The 26,896-nt window shown below is 59.8% G+C and overlaps 1 protein-coding gene across 3 annotated transcripts; it reads right to left on the bottom strand.

Moving 5' to 3' along the window:
• Positions 1-1,993: 1,993 nt before the first annotated feature.
• Positions 1,994-26,115, bottom strand: ACE (angiotensin I converting enzyme). 3 transcript variants are annotated; one of them, XM_060202534.1, is made up of 26 exons: positions 25,748-26,115; positions 24,464-24,631; positions 23,541-23,634; positions 22,829-22,972; positions 22,276-22,467; positions 21,627-21,724; positions 21,177-21,349; positions 20,657-20,880; positions 20,245-20,389; positions 19,952-20,050; positions 19,561-19,683; positions 19,049-19,260; positions 18,300-18,436; positions 15,560-15,718; positions 15,214-15,301; positions 11,690-11,833; positions 11,382-11,573; positions 9,634-9,731; positions 9,296-9,468; positions 5,605-5,828; positions 5,162-5,306; positions 4,799-4,897; positions 3,741-3,863; positions 3,258-3,445; positions 2,831-3,083; positions 1,994-2,496 (listed from the first exon to the last, which is right to left on the bottom strand). In XM_060202534.1, exons 1-25 carry the CDS (start codon positions 25,985-25,987, stop codon positions 2,854-2,856), a joined length of 3,912 nt encoding a protein of 1,303 aa, XP_060058517.1. In that variant the 5' UTR covers positions 25,988-26,115; the 3' UTR covers positions 1,994-2,496; positions 2,831-2,853. The 3 variants fall into 3 exon arrangements, with proteins under 3 accessions (XP_060058517.1, XP_060058516.1, XP_016045731.1); XM_060202533.1 differs by lacking the exon at positions 1,994-2,496 and having other exon boundaries at positions 2,551-3,083; XM_016190245.2 differs by lacking the exons at positions 1,994-2,496; positions 19,049-19,260; positions 19,561-19,683; ... (8 more) ...; positions 24,464-24,631; positions 25,748-26,115 and adding an exon at positions 18,545-19,015 and having other exon boundaries at positions 2,551-3,083.
• Between the last annotated feature and the right edge of the window lie 781 nt (positions 26,116-26,896).

The raw sequence follows: 26,896 nt of genomic DNA, 5'->3' as shown, positions 1-26,896 counted from the left end.
CAAGTGGTGAAGCAGGTCTGCATATGTCTGTCCTCTCTCCCTATCTCCCCATCCCCTCTCAATTTCACGGTTCCATCTAATAAAAAAATTAGAAAGAAAAAAAAAAGGAGAGTGGGGGAGATAGCATATGATCATGCAAACAGAGTCTCATGTCTAAGGCTCCCGGGTCCCAGGTTCAATCCCCCCCCCACCATAAACCAGAGTTGACCAGTGCTCTGGTAAAAAAAAAAGGGGGGGGGGAGGAAAAAATGGCATCCAAGAGCAGTGGATTGGTAGGGTTTGTAGTGCTGGCACCAAGGCCCAGCAATAACCCTGGAGGCAAAAAAAAAAAAAAAAAAAAGACACCAGAGCAGTGTAGGGGTCTTGGAGCTCACACCTGGGAAAGACAGCTGCATTGCTGCACACAGGACACTGGGGACAGTGGTGTTTATCCCTGACCTCCCCATCTCCCTTTCTATTTGAAAAAAGATGCCTTTGGAGTTAATAAAAAAATAGAAAAGAGTGCCAGGTGGTGGCGTGCCTGGTTAAGTGCACGCATCACAGTACGCAAGGACCTGGGTTCAAGCCCCTGGTCCCCACCTGCGGGCGAAAGCTTCAGGAGTGGTGAAGCAGGGCTGCAGGTGTCTCTCCATCTCTCTCCCTCTCTATCTCCCCCTTCCCTCTCAATTTTTCTCTCTCTACTCAATAATAAATAAATTAAAAAACCCTTCTTTTAAGAAACTAAAAAAATTCCAAGTTATTTCGGTTTGATTCTCATGCTGCTTACTTGGAGACCGACAGAGGGTGGCCGAGAGGGGTCGGGAGCCTCACACCACTTCTACCGCCATGCAGAAATGAGACTGGTCAGGCCAACCGCAGTGTGAAACACCTTTGCCCCCATCTAGAGCTCAGACCTTTGAGTGCTGCCCACCAGCTCTGACAGGAGCATGAAGCTCCAGGTTCATGAAGAGAGGAAAGAGACGACAGAATGACGCCTGTCAGCTCTGGAAACACGGGGCTGGGGAGGCAGGGGTGGGTCACTGGCCTTCTCTGGGGGCTGGAGAGACCACTGGGGGCACCTGTGCCTTGCGTCCAGCTCAGGTTAGAGTCCCAGCACCAGGTAGGAGCTTCTGTGGCACTGGAGTTGAGGAGTGGCCCAGCCTGCTGAATGCACGCACGTGTGGGGCACCTGTCCCATGGGTCCCGAGTGTCTGTGGCCTTGGAGTTACTCAGAGGATATGTTTATAAACTCCATTGTCCTAAGTAACTGTAAACTTCCACCCTGTTGCATATCCAAAGTAATCCAACTCCACATCCTGCCCCCTGGAACAGGCCTGTACAATAAAGTCTACATGCAGCACACACACGCACACGCACACACACGGGCCGCTGGAGATGAAGGGGCAAAAACATGGACTCAAAGTTAGCAGGGAACAGTCAGGTACTGAGGGGCGAGTCTGGCAAAGCCAGGAAAGAGGCTGGAGGCCGGCGGCTGTGGTGGGAGAGGCCAGGCTGGCCAAGGGTGTCTTAGGCTCCCCTAGCTGGCCAGTTGCCCTCTGGCCACATTAGAGGTTTGGCACTGTGGTAGCTGAAAAATAGATGTCGTCCGGGTGACTGGGCCAAGAGACTGAACTGTAAACCGAGCATGTTTTTCTTGAAAGCCGGTGCGGAGAAAGTCTGGAAGGACACGCACCAGAACGCCAACAGCATTTCTCCTTGGCAGCCACATAGAGGGCTTTATTTCCCGCATTTTCCAATTTTTCTATGGTGAACATGTAGATACAAACAGATTTAAAAAACGTGCCTCGAAATGGTATTTCGTGAAAGCCACGCTGGCATTCTGACGCTAGTTCAGGCTGCCCACGGGACAGGTGGGGCGGGGTGGGGAGGAGGGGATGGGGGGGGGGGGGATAGGGTGGGGAGGAGGGGGCGGGGTGGGAAGGGGTGGGGAGGAGGGGACGGGGTGGGGGGAGACGGGGTGGGGTGGAGGGGGCGGGGCGGGGTGGGGGGGGACGGGGTGGCCGCGGCATTTCACCAGCCTAGGGGCTGCTTCAGCCTAGGGGCTGCTGCTGCCACACTTGATCTCCGAGGGCAGAGGCCCACGCGGAGCCCCCGGGGGGAACATCTCAGTGGGGAGAGGGAGCTGGCACAGAGGGTCTACGCTGGCCGTGAAGCCAGTCCCGCACTCTGACAGGTGACTGCTTCTCAGGGACCCAGTCCACAGACAATCCAGGGCGCCTGACCACTTGTGGGAACAGCAGCCCGGACAGGGTGCCAGTGTGGGGCCGGGCCTGGGGCAAGGCTCTCGAAGCCTGTGGAAGCCTGAGACCAGAAGCCCGGAATGTGTGTACCTCCCTGACTTCCCAGAGTCCTCCTGGTTTGGGACCTGACACTGGGTGGCTGCCTGGGTTAGAGGGACAGCAAGCACAGGCGCCATGTGGTGCTGGGAACAGCATCTGGGACGTTCTCTGAGGCGCTTCTTGGGAGGGGCCGAGGTTGCTCAGTCAAGTGACCCACCTGCCAGCAGGAAGCAGGAGAGCGTCCCTCAACTTCCCCACGAGGGACACGGACTCAGACGGGAGGGCAGGACTTTAATTGTATTCACAGAGATGAGACGGGAAGGCAGCCCAGTGCCTGGGGGTGGGGGCTGGGCAGGGAGTGGGGCCAGGAGGCTCTGTGGTTGGAGGGCAGCTTCCCCCATAGGAATGGAAGCTGAGGGTGGCGGGGGGCGGGGGCAGGGGCAGGGGCAGCGGCGGGGCAGGCTGGGGTGGGCTGTGAGAGGAGCAGCCCCATGCGGGCAGACCCCTGGCCCCCACCCCGGGTTCTTGGTGGTGGGCTCTCCCTGGCAGACCTGCCCTGGCCGGTCGGGTCATCTCAGGAGTGTCTCAGCTCCACCTCGGAGCCAAACTGGGGTCCACGGTGGGTCTGGTGGAAGCTGTGGCGGCGGATGCTGTAGAGCCGCTGGGTGAGGCCCAGCGTGGCCACCAGCAGGGTGACGCCCAGGAAGAGCAGCACCCACTGACCCACGCGGGCCTGCTGCTCCTCCAGGTCTAGGCCCAGGAAATTGACACGGCTGCTCCCGGGGAACTTGTCTTCTGTGCGAACTGGTCGGGAGAAGCAGTGAGAGCAGGGGGTGGGCGGGGGACTCAGCCTGGCTTCCCTGGCCTTGCTCTGAGCTCAGACCCACACTTGCCTGCCCTGGGGAGGGGGTGAGGCAGAACTCTGTGGCAAGGCTCTGGGGAGGCCCGAGGCGGAGGAAGGAGGGTGGGTGTTGGTACCCGAGTATGGTGACCAGTTGTACTGAGGCCAGCCCAGCGTCTCCCCGTGCCGCTTGTTCTCGGCGACCAGCCAGTCCAGCAGTGGCTTGAAGTAGTTCATCATGGCGGCGGCCGACATGTTGGGCTGGCCTGTGACCAGCCGCATGGCTTCTGGCCAGGGCTTACTGTAGCCTAGCTTCAAGGCGTCCCTGTAGGGGCCAGAAAGGGAAACAGGAGTCAGCGGGACAGGCGGGGAGGTCGCAGCCCAGTAGTCCCCATCCACCCCCAGACCCACCCAGCGCTCCCACCCACAGCTCCAGTGGGGAGAGTAAGTGACCCCACCAAGGCCTGGTCACAGATTCTGCTTGGGAGCTCCGGGTCAAGCACCTAGTCAGGTGTTCTCAGAGAGCCGACGGAGTCCCCAAGATGGGGGTGAGGGTGGGGTAGGGAAGGGGATGTTCCAGGGCAGAGACAGTCACCCAAAGTGGGTCAAGGGACACTCACGCCAGAAGCTTCCCTGCCTCCTTGGACTGGTAGATGTCACACTCATGCAGGGGTCCCTGGTGACCTGCTGCCCGGCACAAGGCCTCGTGGAACTGGAACTGGATGAGGAAGCCCACAAAGTACCTGCAGGGGGGCAGGTGAGGCGTGGGGGCAGCTTAGGGGCCTGAACACGGAGCTCCGTCTCTTCTGGGGGGCAGTAGCCATGCAGCTCCTGTCAGAGTCTGAGGAAATTGCTCAAGGAAACAAACAAAATGGGCCAGGTGACGGCGCAGCTGGTGGAGCACACATATCACCAGGCACACGGACCTGGGCTCAAGCCCCAGATTCCCACCTGACGGGCAAAGCTTTGGGAGCCATGAAGCAGGGCTGCAGGAGACTCTATATCCCCTTTCCCTCTCAAGTTCTCTCGATAGCAATCCAAAATAAAATGAAATAAAAGTAAAATATGGCTGCCAGGAGTAATGCATTCATTGTGCAGCCACCGAACCCCAGTGATAACCCTGCTGGCAACGAGAACAAACAAACGCCTAAGTAAATACGCATTTAAAAGGATTGTTGGACTCGCACCCCCCTTATCCTGTGGTCTTGTCAGTATTTCCGTTTTATAAATAAAAATAAAAAATAAAAACACAAAGGGGTAAACATGAGATTTGGACCAGTCCTGTCAGACTTCAAGTCCCAGGCGCTCACGACTCCACCTCCCAATCTAACTGGGCCTCTGACCCAAGTCTTGGTATACTGGGGGCCTCCCAGCTTCTGTCAAACCACATCACAGGCAACGTGCTCAAGATAGCAAAGGAAGGACAGACAGCCTTACTTCATGCACAGAACCAGTCAGTGCTCAGGTCTGCCTGAGCTCCAGCTTGTGGCTCATGTCAGCAGCCGTGAGCAACCTGGGGGTGGGGTTTCTGTCTGACTGACTGGACGGTAGACTGAACCTCCTTGGTCACAGCTCAGTGTCCTGGACTCTGAGCTCCACACAGCCAGCCTGGGGCCTCTCTGGGGGCGGCAAGGACATGCTGAACCTTGAGGCGCGCACTCCTCCCTCAGCTTCTTACCTGATATAAGGCACATTGGCAGGAATGTGGAACTTGGCCCCCGGATCAAAGTCGCCTTGAGATCTCGGCACTGGAGGGCAGAGGCCCTGGTACTTCAGCCTATCAAGGGGGAGAGAGAGGAGGGGAGGCTCAGAGAGAACTCAGCCAGGAGAGCCGGGGCTTCTGGCCTGAATGATGGTCCCTGCAGACGGGGCTGCACAGTGAGCTCCGGCCCCTCTGCCCTGCCTCTGTGCAGTCTCTCTCACGCGCACACGAGTGTGGTGAGGCCCGTGCACACACCAGACGCACACAGAGACACACACGCACACACAGACACCTGCGGAGCACACCCCCACCCTTACCCCTAGAGGAACGTTCTAGAACCTGAGACTCCACCACTCCTGGTTGTAGTTCTCCTTCGTGATGCTCCCGCCAAACACCCTCCAGCGCCACTGGTCCACGAGGTAGCTGAAGGGGATGAAGGCAATCTTATCGAGTGCCATCTTCATCAGAAAGTTGATGCTTTGCTCTGCCAAGGGAAGGAGCCGGTTTACGAGTGGCCACGCCACCCCGCCTTCTGCAACACGGTCACGAGGCGACCAGCACACGATGGGCGAGAGGGCAGTGCAGGCTGTCCCCTGGGGGCCTGCAACCCGGCTTCGAGCTTTTCCCAAGAGCCACCTTGCCTTGCTCTCCTCTCCCCGTCACTCTGTCCTGAGCTCCCCCCAGCAAAGCTCCTGCTCCCCCTCCTCCAGGACCTCCTGTCTCCTCTTCCCGTCACTCTGTCCTGAGCTCCCCCTCCTCCAGGACCTCCTGTCTCCTCTCACCGTGGCTGTTGCCCTGGCTGCTCAGCAAGTTGATGCTGTGAAGGTGCTTGGGTGTAGACACTGACAGGGCCATCACGTCGCCGACTGCCTCGTGAAAACCAGGGTTGGCACCTTCCCGGAAGGTGACGGGCAAGTCCTTGTACTGCATGAAGTACTGCACGTGGCCCATCTCGTGGTGCGCCACCACCAGGTCCTCCATGTCCACGGTGGTGCACTGCTTGATGCTGGGGACACGCGGCAGGTGGGGAAGAGGGTCACTGAGAAGCCCGGTGGCGAAGGGCTGCTGTCCTTGCTGTGCAGAGGGGCCCCGCAGCCCTGTGGATGGTCACACCAAGAGGAGGCAAGTAGTGGACCCGGGAGAACCTGGGTGCGGCTGTGTCATTCAGGCTGGAAGGTCAGCCGGTGCCTGCGTGGAGCCGTGTGGCTGCTCTGGGCACAGCACTGGCTCTAGAGGCGCTGGCCCTTCAGATGGCCAGGCAGGACTCTAGCACGGGGGGCTGTGGTTTCTCGCGTGCAAGCTTTGCTTCCCCCAGAGGGACACCACGGCCTGAATGCCTGCGGACCAAGTCTTCCCAGACCCGCAAGTTCACTCAGCCCACGACTTCTTACATCCATGACAGAACTCACATCAGGGAGCTGCCCAGGAACTCCAACTCTGTGGGGGCCGAGAGGTGGCGCAGTGGGTTAAGCGCACATGGCACAAAGCACAAAGATTGGTGTAAAGATCCCGGTTCAAGGTCCCGGCTCCCCACCTGCAGGGGGGTCGCTTCACAGGCGGTGAAGCAGGTCTGCAGGTGTCTTTCTCTCCCCTTCTCTGTCTTCCCCTTCTCTCTCCATTTATCTCCATCCTATCCAATGACAACAACAATAATAATAAAAACAAAAATAAACAAGGGCAACAAAAGGGGAAAAATGGCCTCCAGGAGCAGTGGATTCGTAGTGCAGGCACCGAGCCCGGCAATAACCCTGGAGGCAAAAACAAAAAAATTACAACCTCTTTTCTGTCTTTTGGATCAATCTTAGAATCATCCCTGGGGGCTAGCCAGAGCCCTTCAGTGCAGTTCACCCCACTTTCTGCACTTTCCAGGGGTTGGGGAAATGTCCTGGTTAGAGTGTGCGTGTGCGCGTGCACGTGTGCGTGTGTGTGTGTGTGTGTGTGTGTGTGTGTGTGTGTGTGTGTGTCTGTTTTCCTCCTATCATTCTCCATACAAGAGAAGATACCCCCAGAGCCCCCACCAACTCCCTTCTTGATCTGTCTGTGCCTGGCCCTCCAGAAGCTGCCTATGTGCCTCTCAAGCGCTCAAGGCCAGGCCAGGGATTTCAGTGGCTAGAATGCAGGATTTGTACACTTGAGGCCCTGGGTCTAATCCCTGGCACCACATATGTTAGAGTAGTATTGATTACCTCCCCCATATAAAATTAATAAATCTTAAAACAAAACAAAACAAAAAGACCTGAGGAAAGTGTCTCTAGGACAGTTTACCACATAGTTTTAAAGAGATCTTGCTGCCTGTTTTTTGGGGGATGCTAGATGCTAGGCAAGAAATCTGCCTTGACACTGCCACCCTGGAGGAATCCCAAGCAGGAGAGAGACAGAGAGAGAGAGAGAGAGACAGCAAGCTTCACCAGCCAATCTCCAGTTGTGCCAGCCAGCCCAGTTGCAGGTACCCCAAATGGTTGAAGGAGCCAGCTCAGACATTCCTACCCCAGTATGTTCCACATAGAGAAGAACCAGGGAACCCAGTAAACAGAGGGCTGCAGACATTCTCACCAAGACATCTCTGCAACCGTCAGTCACCAGAGCCACCCCACTGAGGCTCCCATCATGGCCAAGCAGGGTGCCATTGTCACCATGCCTGGACTCCTGACACAGGCAGCCATGCCATCACCGTGCCTGGACTCCTGACTCAGGCAGCCATACTGTCACCATACTGTTACCATGCTTGGACTCCTGACACAGGCAGCCATACCGTCACCGTGCCTGACTCCTGACTCAGGCAGCCATACCGTCACCGTGCCTGGACTCCTGACTCAGGCAGCCATACCGTCACTGTGCCTGACTCCTGACACGGGCAGCCATACCGTCACCGTGCCTGACTCCTGACATGGGCAGCCATACCGTCACCGTGCCTGGACTCCTGACTCAGGCAGCCATGCCATCACCATGCCTGAACTCCTGACACAGGCAGCCATATCGTCACCGTGCCTGACTCCTGACACAGGCAGCCATACCGTCACCGTGCCTGACTCCTGACACGGGCAGCCATACCGTCACCGTGCCTGGACTCCTGACTCAGGCAGCCATACCGTCACCGTGCCTGACTCCTGACACGGGCAGCCATACCGTCACCCTGCCTGGACTCCTGACTCAGGCAGCCATGCCGTCACCGTGCCTGGACTCCTGACTCAGGCAGCCATGCCATCACCGTGCCTGAACTCCTGACTCAGGCAGCCATGCCGTCACTGTGCCTGGACTCCTGACTCAGGCAGCCATGCCGTCACCGTGCCTGGACTCCTGACTCAGGCAGCCATGCCGTCACCGTGCCTGGACTCCTGACTCAGGCAGCCATGCCGTCACCGTGCCTGGACTCCTGACACAGGCAGCCATGCCGTCACCGTGCCTGGACTCCTGACTCAGGCAGCCATGCCGTCACCGTGCCTGGACTCCTGACTCAGGCAGCCATGCCGTCACCGTGCCTGGACTCCTGACTCAGGCAGCCATGCCGTCACCGTGCCTGGACTCCTGACTCAGGCAGCCATACCGTCACCGTGCCTGGACTCCTGACACAGGCAGCCATGCCATCACCGTGCCTGGACTCCTGACACAGGCAGCCATGCCGTCACCGTGCCTGGACTCCTGACTCAGGCAGCCATGCCGTCACCGTGCCTGGACTCCTGACTCAGGCAGCCATGCCGTCACCGTGCCTGGACTCCTGACTCAGGCAGCCATGCCGTCACCGTGCCTGGACTCCTGACTCAGGCAGCCATGCCGTCACCGTGCCTGGACTCCTGACACAGGCAGCCATGCCGTCACCGTGCCTGGACTCCTGACTCAGGCAGCCATGCCGTCACCGTGCCTGGACTCCTGACTCAGGCAGCCATGCCGTCACCGTGCCTGGACTCCTGACTCAGGCAGCCATGCCGTCACCGTGCCTGGACTCCTGACTCAGGCAGCCATGCCGTCACCGTGCCTGGACTCCTGACACAGGCAGCCATGCCATCACTGTGCCTGGACTCCTGACACAGGCAGCCATGGACAGAGGCAGACAGGTGTTTCCAGTGACGGTGTTTGGGGTGGTTTGTTCTGCTGCGCTGGATAATGGAAACCCTGCCCTCCAGTGCAAACAGCTGTGGGGGTCTATCGGTGGTGAAGGTGGGTCTGCGTGAAGCCCCCAAGTCCTCATGTGCTCCTGTACACAGAGGCCACCCTGAGGGAGGGAAGCATGGACAGCCCATGCCCAGGCCCGGGGCCAGTGGAATGAGCCAGTCTGCTCAGCAAGAGACCAGGGGAGTTGAGGACACGTCTTCTGGGGGACAGGGCTCCGCAGCTCCCAAAGTCCATGCAAAGCCGGGCTGAGGCTCAGTCCTCCTGACCACCCTGTGTGCTCAGCTCTGGGACCCGCACCCTCTCCCTGCTCACCGGCTGACGGTGGCTTGAGCTGCTCCCCACCTAGCTGTGTCCTGGACTCACCGGAAGTCCTTGCCATTGTAGAAGTCCCAGGCAGAGGCGTGGCACACCACCTCCCGCCCATCCGTCGGCTTCTCCAGCATTGACTTGGTCCAGAACTCAGGAGGGACAGGCAGCAACCCCAGGGAGGTGAAGAAGTTGTTTGCTTCCTCAAACATCCTTTTGGGTGTCCAGCCCTGCGAACAGAGCGAGCGCTGTCCAAACCGGGGACTCTGGGCGCCGGTGCCCGGTGGGGAAGGGGCCAGGGAGAGAGTGAGGCTGGAGGGAATTCCTGCGTCAGAGGGTGTGCTCCCACCCAGCTCCCCCATGCCCTAGGGTGCTCCTGGGGACCCAGTGCCCACCTGACTTATCATGTTCTCTGTGGCATCCAGCTTGGGGGCTGATGGGTAGGGCATCACCAGGTCGAAAATGTTGGACCAGGTCTGCGCCCACATGTTCCCTGCAGGTGGGGAAGGGAGGACAGCGGGAGGAGACTGGAGTGACTTCGTGACTCAGCCTCACGGTTCAGACCACAGGTCCCTGCGGCCTCTGCAGCACCTGCTATGTGCAGGTGGCGGGGCAGCTGACAGCTCATCTTCAGGCCGCACACACGTAGCGAGCCGGTCACGGCTGGTCTGGCTCACAGGTGGGGCCCACACTCCATCAGGGAGACAGGTGACCTTCGGTGTCCATGAGCACTGGAAGCCAGCGTGGCCACAGCTATCTGCAATGTGGGCACTTGGGGTCCCTGCACAGGTGACCACTGGCACCCGTCCTCTGGGTCCTCTGCGACCGGCTTCTGTGCCCCCCACGTCACCTGGCGGTGATTCTGACAGGAGCTGCTCGTCTCCTCAGGAGACGCTGATGCCCCTGAGTCCAGGGCAAGAAGAGAACCCAGGGCTCCAGGAAGAAAGGCAGATACTCAGGAGGAGGTAAAGGCTGAGGAGAAGACGTGGAGGCGAGCCTTCCGCAGCCGAAAGGAGAGTGAGCTCGAGTGCAGGGCTGGTGGAGCGAGCGGGAAAGCACACGGGAGAGGCAGGGCCCTGCTGGGCTGGGCTCCCCCTCACTGAGCACGTCAGCTCTGACATGGCTGAACCTTCAAAGCCAGAGTGCAGAGGGGCCTGGACTATAAAGACCCCATGGGCTGAGTGTGAACTAGACCCCAAGCCGGGATGTTTCTGGGGTCTCCTTCAGGCTCTTTTGTCAGTTGCCACCAGGGTCGTCTCTGGGGCTTGGTGCCACCACTCCCAGTGGCTATTTTTCCTATTTCTTTTTCTTTTTCTTATGGTGGTGCAGGAGGGATTGAAGCTGGGACTTTGTAGCCTCAGGTGTCGGGCATTACACCAGCTCCCCCCTGCTCCATTGCTTGATGCTGTGGTCTATTTACATCATCACTGTGTTGCCTGAGACCCGCCCTGCCTGCAGGGCACTGGTTTAATCCCCACGGGTTAGATGGAAGCTTGCTGCTTTCATGCTCTTTCCTTCTCTCCACCCCTATCCTACCCATTTCCTTTTCCGGCCTGGCACTTCCGCTTTGGAAGGTATAAAGGCAGTTCTTTTCTGATCAATAAAGGCAGCATTGCATTGCGTTCCCGCTCAGCCACGAGCGTCCTGGTCTCTCTCCCGAGTCACTGAGTGAGCAGCAGCCTCGGTTGGCTCCGGCCGAGTTCTCTCCAACCCAGAGAGCACGTGCCCGGGAAGAAACACCCTCAGGCTAGCCCGGCATCCAGGCATGAGAGGCTGTTTGCATAACCACTATGCTATCTACCCTCCACCCTCCTATTTCTTTAAAAAATTTTTTTTATTTGATAGGAAAGACAATGGAGAGGGGGAGGGGAGAGAGAGAGGGAGAGAGAGACACCTGCAGCCTTGCTTCACTGCTCGTGAAGCCCCCACCCCCCCCACCCCCCCCGCAGGTGGGGAGTGGAGGCTTGAACCTGGGTCCTCTTGCACGCTAATGTGTGTGCTCAGCTGGGAGCACCAATGCAGGGCACCTTTCCTTCTTGACTTGTAAATGATCTGAGGCCCTGGTAGCCTGATGAGGACAGGAACCACGAGCGGTGTCCCCCACCCGTCGCATGGTCTGCCCGGGCCCTGTGGCGGTGCTCACCCAGTAGATGTGCGGGTATGGGGCCCTCCAGGTTGACGACCTGGGGCCCGTAGCGGCGGTGCAGGGCCCGGCGCACGTAGGCGTGCAGGTTCAGGTAGAGCGGCTGCAGCTCCAGGAAGAGCTGCTCCAGGTCTTGCTCCAGGGACGGCATCTCGTAGACGGAGCGCCACGAGTCTCCCGCGTTGGTGTGGCCTGCAGGGGGACGTGGCCAGCTTCCCCACTGCTGCGCCCTGTCCCTCCCTCCCACATCCTCCTGAGGACCTCGCTGAGGACGCCCAAAGGGGGTGACGTCTGCAGGAGGGACTCACCATTGAGCTGGGCAGCCTTGTTGGTTAAGTTCACATACTTGGGGAAGAAAGGCAGGATGGCTCTCCCGGCCTTGTCTCGCCAGCCTCTCCAGGCCCACAACAGCTCGTCATAGTTCCGGGACGTGGCCATCAGGTGTGTCAGATCTGAGGAGAGGGGCTGAGTGGCTTGAGTCCGGCACCTCCTTTTCAGGTGAACTCACTTCAGCCAGAATAAAACTGGTGAGGCCACACAGAAGGGGTGGTCTAGGCAGCAGTTCCCGGGAAAGGGGAGGGAGGGTGGCAGCTCTCTCTGGAGGGTTTAGGGAGGCCGGGCCTGTGGCTTGGCGTAGTGCAGGCAGGATCTGTGGCCTCCCCGCGCCGGGAGCTATTGCTGCTTGTACGTGAGAGGTCTAGGGACAGGGCGGGAAGAGGCCAAGCTGGGGCCCAGAGCACAGGCCCAGACTCCATCTGTTTCCCCTCACCCCCTCTCTTGGAAAAATGGCCTGGTTGTCAAAAATGTCTTCTTCTGGGATTTGGGAGGTAGTGCAGCGGGTTAAGCGCAGGTGGCACAAAGCACAAGGACTGGCGTAAGGATCCCGGTTCGAGCCCCCGACTCCCCACCTGCAGGGGAGTCGCTTCACAGGCGGTGAAGCAGGTCTGCAGGTGTCTGTCTTTCTCTCCTCCTCTCTGTCTTCCCCTCCTCTCTCCATTTCTCTCTGTCCTATCCAACAACAACAACAACAATAAAACAAAGGCAACAAAAGGGAATAAATAAATATTTTTAACATATGTCTTGTTCTAGTCTTCCCTGTGCAAGTCTTTCCCAGTATCAATCATGCCCTTTCCCCACATAAAACAGAGACAATACAGGCCTTCAGGTGGGGAGTGAAAACCCTACAGGGGCATGAGGCCTCCAAGCAGGGACTGGTCCTGCCATCTCTACACCCACCCCAGGAATCTCTCTCCAGCTGGCCTGGAGAGAGAGAGAGAGAGACTGACTGCAAAGGCTGAGGGGCCCTCATGGAGCCGGGCTGAGGCTGGCATGAACTTGTGTGCCAAGGCTGGGTTCAGCACAGAGGTCCACTTCTCCCCTGCCCCGGCTCGCCAGGGGCTTCAGGGCTTTGCAGGTGCCGGCTGGACTTCATTCCTCCTCGGCACCTGACTTGTGCCTGCTCCTATTTTAGACATGCTCTTTTCATGGAGTCTGTACACTCACATTTATTCTGCCTGGAAAAATGTCTATTTCCCTCTCTGTGAATATTTCCCCCGTGCTATCAACAGAATTATCTATGTTTTGAAATGTTTCGAGACCTGTGGGCTGAGGAGACAGCACAGTGGCTCTGTAAAAGGTTCTCCTGCCTGAGGCTCTGAATTCCCACATTTAGTCCCCAGCACCACCATCAGCCAGAGCTGAGCAGGGCTCTGATTAAAACTCTCTCTCTCTCCCTGGCTTTTTAAAAGATAGAGACAGAGAGAATGAAAGGGGGCCACAGCACAGAAGCTTCCTTCAGTGAGGGAGGCTTGAGCCTGGGTAGCACGCGCAGCAAGAGCCAAGTATCCGGGTGAGCTAAATTCCTGGCTCAAAACCCTGAATTAAAAAAAAAAAAATTTCAAAAAAAAAATTTCTTTACATTTTTAAAATTATATTTATTTACTCACTGAATAGAGCCAGCCAGAAACTGAGAGGAAAGGGGAGACAGACAGAGAGACACCTGCAACCCTGCTTCACCACTCGCAAAGCTTTCCCCCTGCAGGAGGGGACCGGGGGCTCGAACCCAGATCCTTGTGCACCCTAACAGTGTGCTCAACCACGTGCACCACCACCCGGCCCCCCAAACCCTGAAATTTTTATTTAATTTTTAGTGATTTAATACTGGTTTATAAAATTATGAGATAACAAAGGTATAACTCCACACCGTCCCCACTCCCTCTGTGTCCCCATTCCCTCCAGTGGAAACTGCAGTGGTTCTCCCAAGGTCACAGGCATGGGTTGAGAATTATATCTATAACTATCTGTATTTACATATATTTACTCATTTATTCTATGGTCCTGCCTTCTCTTCCTTCTTCTTTTTTTTTTTTTCTCCCAAAAACCTACTTTTTAATGACACTATGATCTTCAGATTTGCAGTGACTTAATTTTTTTTTTTAAATATTTACTTATTCCCTTTTGTCGCCCTTGTTTTTATTGTTCTTGCAGTTACTATTGTTGTTGTTATTGATGTCGTTGTTGGATAGGACAGAGAGAAATGGAGAGAGGAGGGGAAGACAGAGAGGGGGAGAGAAAGACACCTGCAGACCTGCTGCACCGCCTGTGAAGCGACTTCCCTGCAGGTGGGGAGCTGGGGGCTCAAAATAGGATCCTTATGCCGGTCCTTGTGCTTTGTGCCACGTGCGCTTAACCTGCTGCACTACTGCCGGACTCCCTGCAGTGATTACTGTAATGACTTTTCTTTCTCTCTCCCTTTCTTTCTTTCTCTCTCTCTCTCTCACCAGAACACTGCTGAACTCTGGCTTCTGGTGGTGCTAGGGTTTGAACTTGGACTCTTTGGTGCCTCCGGCATGAAGGTCTTTCTGCAAGCCAGTCTCATGGCTACTCTTTCTTATTGGGCATTTAGGTTGTTTCCGGTTATTAATACAAATACTGTTAAAGTGAGTATCTTTGCACATACCAAAGATGCATTTTAAGAAAGTCACATCTGCTCCCAGATGAGGTGAATGTCCTGTTTCTGTGGGGCTCCCCAGGTTGAAGGGCCGAAGGCCACACCCCTTTACTGTCACTGCAGACACGCACACTCACCCCCCCCCCCCCCCAGCTCTGCTGTGTGCCCATGTACACAACCCATAGGCCAAACCCACGCCAGGAACACTGCTTCTCTCTCCTGTTTATTTTCCATTTCCCCTTCTATTCGTCATTGTTTTAGCATGGGAGTTGGCCAGAGGGCCCGGAAGAGACTGTTTCTGGGTGGAGACTCCTTAGGAAGAATGTTTATGCCCCTGGAAGGTGGGTCCAGGACAGCAGGGAGCAGCCTGGCCTGTGGGCAAGTGCTTGTGCGTGTGGAGTGTGAACTTTCTCGGGAGGGAGAGGGCTAGGGGAGCATCCCAGCATGGAGACAGGATACCCTGTCCTGCAGGAAGTGGCATTTGAGAGAGGGGGGCAGACAGGGCAGGGCAAGTGTGTTCTATGAGCTGTGGCTCCTATTTCTAGGGAGCAAGGGAGGAGCTGGAGAAGGCAAGCAGGGAAAACGAGGGAGAACTAAGGGGCTGCGGGGTGGGGCGGGGCGGGGCAGAGGCTGCAGTCACCCTCCTACATGGGCATTCAAAGTGTGCAAGGACAAACTGAGAGCTGAAGGGCAGGAAGTGCTGGAGAGGAAGCTGGAGGGAGCAGATGGTGGTCAGGGCGGAGGAGGGATGGGCTCACTTCTGAGTGGTGGCAGAGGAACCCCACTAGTGGGAACAAGAAAGTGGGTCCCCTGGGTGCCCGGCTCAGGGGCCTAACTCCGCACTCTCCCTGACTGCACCCCCCTTGGCCCCTGTGCGCTCACCGGGCTCCAGCTGGAGGCACGTGCCGTTGGCGTAGCACACAGAGGCCACACTGTATGTGGTTTCCATGTCCAGCAGGATCTGATTGTACTGCCGGAGGGAGAGGAGGCAGTGAGCTGCCGGCTACGAGCCCCCTGCCCCTCGGCAGTAGCTGGCTACAGGCGGGCAGGCAGCAGCCAACAGGCCACAGCGCAGGGGGTGCCTGTCCCCATGGGGCTGCTTCGCAGGGGTCCTGTCTGCACAGCAAACTGAGGAAGAAGGCCGGACCCTGTCCCGGGCTCCCTCCCCTGGGCGGGAGCTGGCTCTGGTCTTGGGGCCCCTGCTCCCTGTTGCACCTGAGCTCCTCACCTCCTCCAGTTCCTGGGTAGACAGCACTGCACTCTCTATGTCCTGGATCTTCCTCAGCATCCGCTTCAGGGTGGCGTTCTGGAAGTGGGTCACGTCAAACTGCCTGGCGCGGATGCCGTACTTCAGGGTGTGGTTTGCCATCTGAATGTTCTTCTGCATCTGGAGTGTGGAAGGAACCAGGCTGTCAGGGCAGGGTCTGGGGGGGGGGGGCAGTGAGCTTTTGCTTACTCCTGTTCCTCAGAGGGAGATAGCTCAGTTGGTAGAGGACAGGGCTTGCCCAGTTCCATCCCTAGTGTGGCATGTAGCAAGCAGATTGGTGCTCTGACTTTAACTTCTCTCCTGTGAGATGCTATTACATGAAATAAAAATATTTTAAAGATTTATTTATTGGACAGATACAGAGAGAAATTGAGAGGGGAGGGGGAGATAGAGAGGGAGAAAGACAGGGCGACACCTTCAGCCCTGCTTCACCACTCATGAAACTTTCCCCCTGCAGTGGGGACCAGGGGCTTGAACCTGGGTCCTTGTGCCCTGTGATGTGTGCGCTTAACCAGGTGCGCCATCACCTGACCCCCTTAAAAAGAAAGATCCTGAGAGGCAGGTGGTAGTGCAGCGGGTTAAGCATACATGGCGCAAAGTGCAAGGACAGGCGTAAGGATCCTGGTTCGAGGTCCCAGCTCCCCATCTGCAGGTGAAGCAAGTCTGCAGGTGTCTATCTTTCTCTCTCCATCTCTGTCTTCCCCTCCTCTCTCGATTTCTGTCCTAACAACAACAACAACAACAGCAATAGCAATAACAATAACAACAATAAGAAGAAGAACAATGATAAACAACAGGAGTAACAAAAGGGGAAAAATGGCCTCCAGGAGCAGTGGATTTGTAGTGCAGGCACCGAGTCCCAGCAGTAATCGTGGAGGCAAAAGAAAGAAAAGAAAAGAAAAGAAAAGAAAAAAAAGGAAAGAAAGATCCTCTTCAACCTGAGCTCTCTGTGACAGTGTCCTGGCTGCTGAACATACTCCTCAGCTGGGGGCAGAGAAGAGGATCCCCTCCCCCAATGATCTTAGAGGCTGTCAGGTGGGAGCAGAGCAGTTTGGTCCTGTGGCCTCCCTAGGTCTTCTGGTCACGTGTGTGAGATGGAGATTGCTCCTGTGTGGGGCTCTGCAGGGTCCTCTCGTTAGACGTGAAATGCAACTGGTGTTGCAAGGTCACGAGGAGTAACAGAAGCAACAGGCCTGAAGTGTGGCCGCAGCGGCTGGGAGGTGGTGTTCCCAGCAGAGTGTACATGATGCCACGTGCAAAGACGTGGGTTCAAGCCCCCTGGGCCCACCTGCAGGGGGGAAGCTTCACGGGTCGTGGAGCAATGCTGCAGTGCAGGCATCTCTTTCTCTTTTTAAAAGTAATTGTGTTATTTATTGGATAGAGACAGAAGTCAAGAGGGGAAGGGAGATAGAAAGAGAAGGAGCAGCACCTGCACCCCTGCTTCACTGCTCGTAAAGCTTCCCCCCTGCTGGTGGGGGCTGGGGGCTCGAACCTGGGCCCTCACCCTTGTAACGTGCACTCAGCCAGGTGCGTCACTGCCTGAGCCCAAGTATCACTTTCCCCCTTCCCCTCTCTCTGTCTCCATTAGAAAAAGAAAGACAGGAGAGGTTAAAAAAAAAAAAAGCCTCAGGGAGCAGTGGAGTTCCATAGGTACCAAAACCCAGTGATGACCTGGTGGTTGGGTGAGGGGGAGGGAGAGAGGCAGAGAGAGAGAGAGAGAGAGAAAGGGAGAGAGAGGGGCAGAGAGAGAGAGAGAGAGGGAGAGGGAGAGAGGGAGAGGGACAGGGAGAGGGAGAGAGAGGGAGAGAGAGGGAGAGCGGGAGAGGGGGAGAGAGAGGGAGAGAGAGAGAGGGAGAGGGGGAGAGGGAGAGGGTGAGAGAGAGGGAGAGAGGGTGGGAGAGAGGGAGAGGGAGAGAGGGTGAGAGAGAGGGAGAGGGAGAGAGGGTGAGAGAGAGGGAGAGGGAGAGAGGGTGGGAGAGAGGGAGAGGGAGAGAGGGTGAGAGAGAGGGAGAGGGAGAGAGGGTGAGAGAGAGGGAGAGGGAGAGAGGGAGAGGAGAGAGAGAGAGAGAGAGAGAAAGAGAGAGGGAGGGAGGGAGAGAGGAATGTCAGAGAACAGTGGCCAGAACACAGGGGCCCTGAGGAGTGGAGGTGCCCTGTGGCCTTGGTGTGACCTGTGCCCAGCCACGCAGGGGAGGAGTTGGAGGGCAGCACGGCCCTCAGTAGAGTGACACTCACACGTTTAGTCTTTCTCGGTGGACAGCAGTGTCGCTTATCTGCGTCCAGATCACCTCCTCTGGGCAGCACAGTGGCTGCTCGTGCAGGGGGACTTGCTAAGCGGAGGCAGCACACGTGCCCAGCCCCGCGTGGACGGGGGTCTTTTCTCTTCGCTGAGCGGCACTGGCTCACAGTGCCGCGTGATCTCGGGGTACTGCTTCACACCTGCACTGCCGCGTGCAGACACCCCCCGCTCAGCTTCCTGAGCCATCACACCGATGGCACCCGCCAGCCACTCTCGCCCCTTCTTGGGCTCTGAGTTAAATGTTCCGCTTGGACTCTCACCAGGTCTAAGACCTTCCCTCCGGGCTGACGACAGGGGTGGGAGGGAAGGGTTTTCCTGGGCTGTGGGGACTGGGGGCCTGAGGGAGAGGCGGGCAGTGGACATCCTGTCTCTGTGCGTATGTGTGTGGGGTGAGTGGCCTACCAGGAGCTTGCTGGTCTCAGTGCTGATGTTGGTGTTGTAGTTCCAGCTGGCCTCCGTGTACTGGTTCCACACCACCTGGGATGCCCGGTCATAGTCCTCCACAAACTTGCCGGCCTCAGCCTCGTCAGTCACTAGGTCTGTGGGGCAGAGTGGAGGGGACAGACACATCATCCTCTGCCCTTCCTGCAGTGACGGGAGCCCACCACCCCACAGCGGCCCCCACCCCACCCCCCGGCTGGTCCCACTTGATTTCCCAGGTGTCTGGCTGCTGTTTGTTGCTGTGCTGGTTGTTGCCTGACTGGTTGTTGTCTGGCTGGCGGTGGTGGCCTGGTTGGTGGTGTCCTGGTTAGTGGTCACCTGGGGGGTGGTCTCCTGGCTGGGGACCAGCAGGGGGGACCCACAGCAGAGCAGGAGGAAGAGGAGGCTGGGCAGTCCAGGAGTGTGGCCCATGGCCGCAGGAGAGCAGAGCCCTGCAGCCTCTGACCAATAAGAGCAGAGCCTGCAGTGTGACCTCATAGAGCAGGGCGGCAGCAGTCGGCCTGCCTGCACCCAGGGCTCGGGGTCTGGGTGCAGCCTCTAGGGTGTAGGGAAGACTGGCCCGTCCCACGGCAGGGCCCTGCCACTAGCTAAGCCGGGCTCTGGCTCCACCGCGAGGTGTTGGTCTTGGCCCGAGAGCTGGGGGCCTGGCCCTGACCCAGAAATGGAAATCTGTGTGAGCACCTCAGCCCACCTTCCCTCGGGAGTTTTACCAATGCCCTCCGGGTAACTGTCGGGCACCGGCGGACGCCACTGGTACTCTGGCCAGCCCAGGACCTCGCCGTTCTTCCGGTTCTGCTCCTGGAGCCACTCGGTGACCGGCTGGAAGTAGCTGAGCAGCGGCCGAGCGTCCAGGGCATCTGAGCCGATTGTGGCATTCAGCACCTCCTTCCAGGGCCGCGAGGAGCCGGCCTTCAGCACCTCCCTGTCAGGCAGAGCAGACACCACAGGTACAGGGTCTCAGGCGGCGGTGTGCCCTGGGGCTCCTGGCCTACCCGCCTCCCTCTCCCCACCCCCCGCCCCGTGGACTGTTCTGGGAGGACCCAGGGGCTCACACAGAGGGCCACTGTCCTGTCCCATGCCAGTCAGAAGACCCCCCCACAATATCCCATGAGGGGAAGAAGAGGAGCAAGGTGCCCCTTGCCAGCCCAGCCCTCAGCATTCCCCAGAGCAGCCGGCCACCTCCCCAACTGCCCCCATGTGCCCTTCCTTTGTCCCCACACACCGCAGCTTGGCCCCCGCCTGGGTGGAGTTATAGATGTCACACTGGTGCAGTGGCCCCTGGTAGCCTGCCTCCTGGCACAGGGCTTGATGGAACTGGAACTGCAGAATGAAACTCACAAAGTACCTGCAGGCACGGACTGGGCATTAGCTGGGACAGGGGTCTGTGCCCAGGCGCCACTCAGCCTCCCGGGGGCACAGGCTGAACGGGTGCTGCCTGGGGGCAGGGGGAGACCAGCCGGGCTTGGGAGAGGCTGTCAGTGGGACTCCAGACCCCGGGGCGGAAGACGTGGGTGGGGACGGGTACTGAGGAGTGCGCCCCGAGAGAGGGGCTAGGCTCACCCAGGAGGAGGAAGATGTGGCAGAACTGGGAAGTGAGGGCAAGGCGATGGTACCTGATGTATGGTGTCACGTTGGGAACGTGAAACTTGGCCCCAGCGTCAAAGTGGGTTTCGTTCCGGAAAACTGGAGGGCAGATCCCTTGATACTTGGTCCTGGAGGAAGGCAGTGAGTCCTCTTAGCACCTGGGGAGTGTCTGCAGGCTGGTCTAGCCGTGGGGGACAGGCAGCTTGCTGAATCAGGGGCCACTTCCCAGAGGGGAAGTTCAGGGGGCAAGAACAGAGGGACAGAGCTGAGCCTGACAGAGGCCAGGCTCTAGGAGGGTGAGGGGGGCCAGCTGGGGGCTCACCGAAGATACCACCAGTCAAAGTTGTAGCGGGAGGGAGGGGTCCGCCCACTGAAGACCCCCCAACGCCACTGGTCCACCAAGTAACCAAAGGGCAGGAAGGCAATTTTTTCCAGGGCCATCTTTAACAAGAAGTTAATGTCACTTTCTGTTGGGAGAGGAGATGAAGAGAGTGATCAGGGATAGAGAGACCCACTGGGGTGGTGGTGGGCCTGGGGGGTGTCATCAGGAGAGCAGACCGGGCGGACACAGAGAGGGAGGGCCAACCTTCAGAGCCAGAAGGCCCGGCTTGGCAGAAGACCCTGCGGAGGCCCTGAGCTGGGAGTTAGGGTAGACTGAGACAGACACCAGCAGGGCAGATGCGACTGGGGGTTGGGGTCTGCTGGTAAAGGGTGGTGCGGGTTCCTCTGCTCACCCCGGTCATTGGTGGCTCGGTCCAGCAGACCTATTGTGTGCAGGTGTGCAGGTGTGGAGACAGAGAGTGCCAGCACATCCCCGACGGCCTCGTGAAAGCCAGGGTTGGCGCCTTGGCGCAGGGAGACGGGCTGGTCCTTGTATTGCAGGTAGTATTGCACGTGACCCATCTCGTGGTGCACTGTGGAGAGCTGGTCCATAGTGACCCGCGTGCACTGCTTGATCCTGGGGCAGGGAGAGGACAGAGTGAAGGGCAGGGCAGGGCAGGCTGAAGCTGGGTGGGGAGGAGCCGGGAGGGCACTGCCCTGGCCTTGGGAGCGTCCCTGGCCCAGCCCAGCTGGCACAGAGACCTTTCCCCTCTACTCCAAGGTATAGAGCTAGTCCTCTGTCAAAAGATGTCGAGGGGAGGTGGGCTCATGGCAGCCCTCAAATACACCTGTACCCTGGCCAGGATGGGGGCTGGGGAGCTGGCTTCTCCGTGCCCAAGCTGCACTCTTCCCCGGCCGGGTCTGTGTGGAGACCTGAAGTCTTTCCTGTTGTAGAAATCCCAGGCAGAGGCGTGACACACCACTTCTCGCCCATCACTCGGCTTCTCCAGCATAGACTCTGCCCAGAACTCGGGAGGCATGGGTGAGAGTCCCAGGGAGGTGAAGAACTCCTCTGCTACCCGGAACATGTGTGTGGCGTTCCAGCCCTGCGGGAGGGACATGAGTTGGCTGCGGGAGCCCCCAGGGAGCAGCCTGGGGCTTCACCACCTGTGTGGGTTCACTGCTTCCAGAGGCAGGGCCCCTGCTGGCCTGGGCTGGGGTCAGTGCTGACCGCTGACTGTAGCCACGACTGGGGTGTGGGCATCGGAGGAGGGACACACACCCCATCCAGGCTGATGCTCTGGGGAAAACTGGGGACTGAGGCCCCCAATCCCCTCCCTCCACCTCCCTCTTGTCCGCACCCTGGTGTGACCCCACGCTGACCTGCTGCAGCATGGTGCTGGTGACGTCGAGATTGGGCTTGTCAGGGAAAGGCACCACCATGTCGTAGATGTTCTCCCAGCTTTGGGCCCACATGTCCCCTAGATAGAGGAGGGGAGCCCGAGCTTGACCCCGGGCTTGGCCCCAGCCCACTTCCCTGAGCCCAGGGCCACTAGGGCAGGCCCGCCCACACTTGAGGGTCCCCTCGGCGGGGTCAGGCACAAGCTGGGGATCCCGCAGACGACATCAGGGTTCCTGTCACCCCACGCTGAGGAGCCTGCCACATCCTGGGGCATAAACAGCAACTTTCTTAGCGGACTGCTAGACACTGAGTCCCATACGTAAAGCTACCCACTGAGCTATCTCCCCAATTTTAAACTAGGATCATGATTCCTCCTCCCCTAGGCCTGGGGTCAAGTCTTTCTGTGCCCCTTGCTCTGCGTCTGCCGGGCACTTTGCCCTCTGCTGTGTCAGCACTGTGCCCTAAGGCTTATCTGCTAAGCAGGGCCAATAACAGGACGCTCCCTGCTCTGCGGCGAGGCTGAGGACAGCCGGGGCTCTTGTGTGGGAATCGGGCAGTGTTGTGGTGCCTGCAGGGTGAGGCGTGGGGAGGAGGATCCCTGGCCCACGGGGAGCCGGGCTAAGTCCTTACCCAGCAAGTGAGCAGGGATGGGTCCCCTGAGGTTGACGTATCTGGCCCCGTATCGGAGGTACAGTGCGCGGCGGACATAGGCGTGGAGGTTCAGGTAGAGGGGCTCTAGTTGCTGGTAGAGGTGCTCCAGGTCTTCCACGAAGGTGGGTGACTCGTACCAAGAGCGCCAGTAGGCCCCCGTGTCTGAGTAGCCTGGCAGAGGGGTGTGGGTCTGGGACGCGGCCCCCAGCCACCACACGACCCTCTCCTGGTTCTGGGTCTGTTCTCAGGTGGATGCACAGGGTGGTTTGGGAGCGTACAGACATATGATTTTACAGCTAGAGATAAAGGTGGGCGCTCGGGCTGGGGGCAGGAGCCAGAGGGGCAGGGTGAGAGCGAGCGGGCTGGGAGTCCAGGCCGAGTCCATCATCCTGTGGCTGCATGACCTTGGGCCAGTGCAAAGGCTCATTGCTGCCTTCTGACCTCGGGTGGGGCTGCCTGGAGGCAGTGGATGGGCTAGCCCCTTTCTTGGGAGGGTGGCGCTCACGTGAGGAACAGGGTGGGGAGTGCTTACCGTCCTGCCGGGAGGCCGCATTGCTGAGGTTCGTGAATTGCTCGTACAGGGGTTTGAGTGGGATGCCCACAGCATTGTGCCAGCCTTCCCAGGCATAGAGCAGCCGTGAGTAGCTTCTCGAGGAGGCCAGGATGTTGGTGAGATCTGAGACAGGGGAACAAGGCCAGAAACTTCTGCTGTGAAGTCAGCAGCCTCCCCCAGGTCTCTGTCTCACGGGTCCCCATCCCTAGTACCTGTCTCAGCCTCCTAATGCAGTGCCCCCAGGGCCAAGGGAAACCCTCAAGCTAGGACAGATGGGGCTGAGCGCTCAGCAAAGCAAGGCAGGGTCCTTGTCCCCAGGGAAATGATCTGAAGTGTCAAACAAAGAGTACAGACCGCACGGTGCACTGCAAAGCTACCTAGGACAAAGCGGAGGGTGAGGGGTGGTCTAAGCAGAGGCCGCAGGGGACTGAAGGCCTGTGGAGGGCTCTTGGGGAGGGGGAGAGAGAGAGAGACCCCCAAAGGGGCCGGCGGATGAGGTCTAGTGATGGGGGGAGATGCCCCTGACGGCTGGAGATTGCCCAAGTCATCTGCCAGGGCCTGGGGGCATCTGGTCGTCCACCTCCAGCTGGAGGCTGATGCCTTTGGGTTTCCCCACTGTCTTCCGAGAGACCCTCCGCCAAAAAAACGTGGTGGTGAAGGAGAGGAGCGCTCAGCCGACCTAAGGCCCTACCTGGGTCCAGGGACCAGCAGGTGGCAGTCTTGTTGGGGAAGCAGACCTTGGCTGTGGAGTAGATCCTGCTCATGCTGCTCAGCAGAGAATTGTACTGCAGAGTGAGAGGGGCGGATGTCAGTGAGGAAAGCCTGCAGGCTCAGTCACCCGCTGCTTCCTCTTCTGCTGAGCAGGAATGTGGCTGGGACAAGGCCACTCGACGACACTCTGATCACTGATTCCTCTGCCAGGAGAGGCAGCCTGTGGAGATGGAAACAAGCGGGGGCCAAGCCACAGGGTTAAATGCACGTGGCGCAAAGCGCAAGGACCGTCGTGAGGATCCCAGTTCAAGCCCCCAGGTCCCCCACCTGCAGGGGAGTCGCTTCACAGGTGGTGAAGCAGGTCTGCAGGTGTCTGTCTTTCTCTCCCCCTCTCTGTCTTCCCCTCCTCTCTCCATTTCTCTCTGTCCTATCCAACAACAATGACATCAACAAAAATAATGATAAACAACAAGGACAACAAAATAGCCTCCAGGAACAGTGGCTTTGTAGTGCAGGCACCAAGCCTCAACAATAACCCTGGAGGAAAGAGAAAAAAAAAAAAAAAAGGAAACAATTGACCGGAGAGTTCATGATTGGGTTCCACCTTGATACTATCTCAGCCATCCTTGACCTTTCTGAGAAGTCTGGACTCAAGCCTGTGCTGGAGAAATTCTCAACCCCGGTACACTTGATTTCCATTCTCTGTCACAATATTTGCTTTAATACCAAGGGTCTTCCACCCTCGTCTCCAGGTAAAGCCGAGCCTGGGAGAGTCCTCCTGTCCGGCCCCACGCTGTGTAGACAGGTGTGGACAGACCCCAGCAGCCCTCTCCTCCAGCTGCGCCCCTCCCTCATGGGGGCAGCCCAGCACTTCTGCCTCCCATCTCGGGTCTGCAGGCCCACCTCTTGCCGATCCTTCAGGGGCAGGTTGGCAGAGCCCAGGGTGCGAATGGAACTGATGACCCTTCGCAGAACCGGGTCAGTGAACGTCTCCCAGATGGGGTCGTATAGCTCCTTGGCTTTGTGTCCCCAGAGCTCCGCAAACTCCTGGGCGAGCAGGGCGGCTTCCTCCTGCGGGCAGGGGAGGGCAGCGAACGACCTGGAGGCGAGGCCAAGACCCAGGCCAGGCTGACAGGATACTCTCCCTCTCCTTGGGTCTTGGGTGCAAGAACTGGGGTGTGCGTGGGTGGGGGTGCACCTCCCGGGAGCTGAAGCAGAATCAGGGACAGAAGGAAACGGGGACGGGGACCGGACGAGAAGCGGGGGAGGCAGGCTGCCACGGTGGGCAGGTGGGCAGACTGTCCAGAGGGGACAAGGCAGCAGGGGCCGCGCCCCCATGAGCCGCCCGCCAGCCCACCTTCTTCATGGGGGCGCGGCCCTTGGGGCTGGGCGGGGGCTCGGTGGGATTGGCTGCGCCTCCCCCCCCACCCCCCCCCCTCGCACAGCCCCAGGCCCAGGTCTGTGATTGGCTGTGCCTCCCACCACCGCCCCGGGCCCAGGTCTGTGATTGGCTGCGCCGCCCCCCCAACCCACCCCCCCACCCCCCGCCGCCCGGGCCCAGGCCTGGGATTGGCTGTGCCTCCCCCCCCCACCCCCCCCCCCCTCGCACAGCCCCAGGCCCAGGTCTGTGATTGGCTGTGCCTCCCACCACCGCCCCGGGCCCAGGTCTGTGATTGGCTGCGCCGCCCCCCCAACCCACCCCCCCACCCCCCGCCGCCCGGGCCCAGGCCTGGGATTGGCTGTGCCTCCCCCACCAGCCCCAGGCCCAGGTCTGTGATTGGCTGCGTCTCCCCCCACCTCCCCGGGCCCAGGCCTGGGATTGGCTGCGCCTCCCCCACCAGTCCCAGGCCCAGGCCTGGGATTGGCTGCACCTCCCCCCACCTCCCCGGGCCCAGGCCTGGGATTGGCTGTGCCTCCCCCAGCAACCCCAGGCCCAGGCCTGGGATTGGCTGCGTCTCCCCCCACCAGCCCCAGGCCCAGGCCTGGGATTGGCTGCGCCCCCCCTCCCCCCTCCCGCCACCCGGGCCCAGGCCCGGGATTGGCTGTGCCTCCCCACCAGCCCCAGGCCCAGGCCTGGGATTGGCTGCGCCCCCCCCCCCGCCACCCGGGCCCAGGCCTGGGATTGGCTGTGCCTCCCCCCACCGCCCCGGGCCCAGGCCTGGGATTGGCTGCGCCTCCCCCGCCCACCTGGCGCTGCGCGTTCTCCGCGGTGATGTTGGTGTCGTGCGCCCAGCTGGCCGCCGTGCTGTGGAACAGCACCTGCTCGGCGCTCGCGTTGTAGCTGCGCGCGAAGAGCTGCGCCCCGGCCTCGTCGGCGGGGAAGCTCCCGGGCCGCAGCGCGGGGTCGAGCGCCGGGGCGGCGGGCGGCGGCAGCAGCAGCAGCAGCAGCAGCAGCGGCGGCGGCGGGAGGGGCAGCGCGGGCCTCATGGCTGAGTCGGCGGCGGGTCTCCCGCGCCGCGCCCGCGCTGCGGGTTATAAGCCCCGCGCCGCCGCCTCCGACACACCCACCTCCCCACCCCGCGGCGCTTCCTCCCGCTCCAAAGTCCCCGGGCCGCGCGGGCCTAGGGCGGCGGGCGGGCGGGCGGGCGGGCGGGGACCGGGGCTTCCTGGCCCGCCCCGGGCAGGGCAGGGCAGGGCAGGGGCGCCGAGCCCAGGGGCGGCCTCGGAGATGCGGCGCCCCCCGGGCTGGGCTGTCGCGAGCGAGGGCCCCGAGAGCCGCGGCCGCACTCCAGCCTGCCCGCCGCGCCCTCCTCGCCATCACCGCCCGAGGGCGCGGGGACAGGTCCAGGGCCCGCGGCGCCGCGCTAGGCCGGGAGGGTTGCGGCCTGTGCGGGGCGGGAGTGGAGTCTGCGCGGCCGCCTGGCGCCACGGAGGTGCCCGGACACACAGGCGGGTGCGGGCACATGGTGCGGCTGCGGGACACACAGGCGGGTGCGGGGCACATGGTGCGGGCGAGGGGCACATGGTGCGGGTGCGGGACACAGGCGGGTGCGGGGCACACAGGCGGGCGCGGGGCACATGGTGCGGCTGCGGGACACACAGGCGGGTGCGGGGCACATGGTGCGGGCGAGGGGCACATGGTGCGGGCGAGGGGCACATGGTGCGGGTGCGGGACACAGGCGGGCGCGGGGCACATGGTGCGGGAGCGGGACACACAGGCGGGTGCGGGGCACACAGGCGGATGGGTGCGGGGCACAGGCGGGTGAGGGGCACTTGGTGCTGGTGCGGGGCACACAGGCGGCTGCAGGGCACACAGGCGGGTGAGGGACGCGTGGCGCGGGTGAGGGACACACAGGCGGTGCAGGGCGCAGAGGCGCGGGCACACTTGACAAGTTG

This window comes from Erinaceus europaeus, chromosome 12 (genome assembly GCF_950295315.1).
Source record: "Erinaceus europaeus chromosome 12, mEriEur2.1, whole genome shotgun sequence".
NCBI lineage: Eukaryota > Metazoa > Chordata > Mammalia > Eulipotyphla > Erinaceidae > Erinaceus > Erinaceus europaeus.
This window is presented reverse-complemented; position numbering and strand designations above follow the sequence as displayed.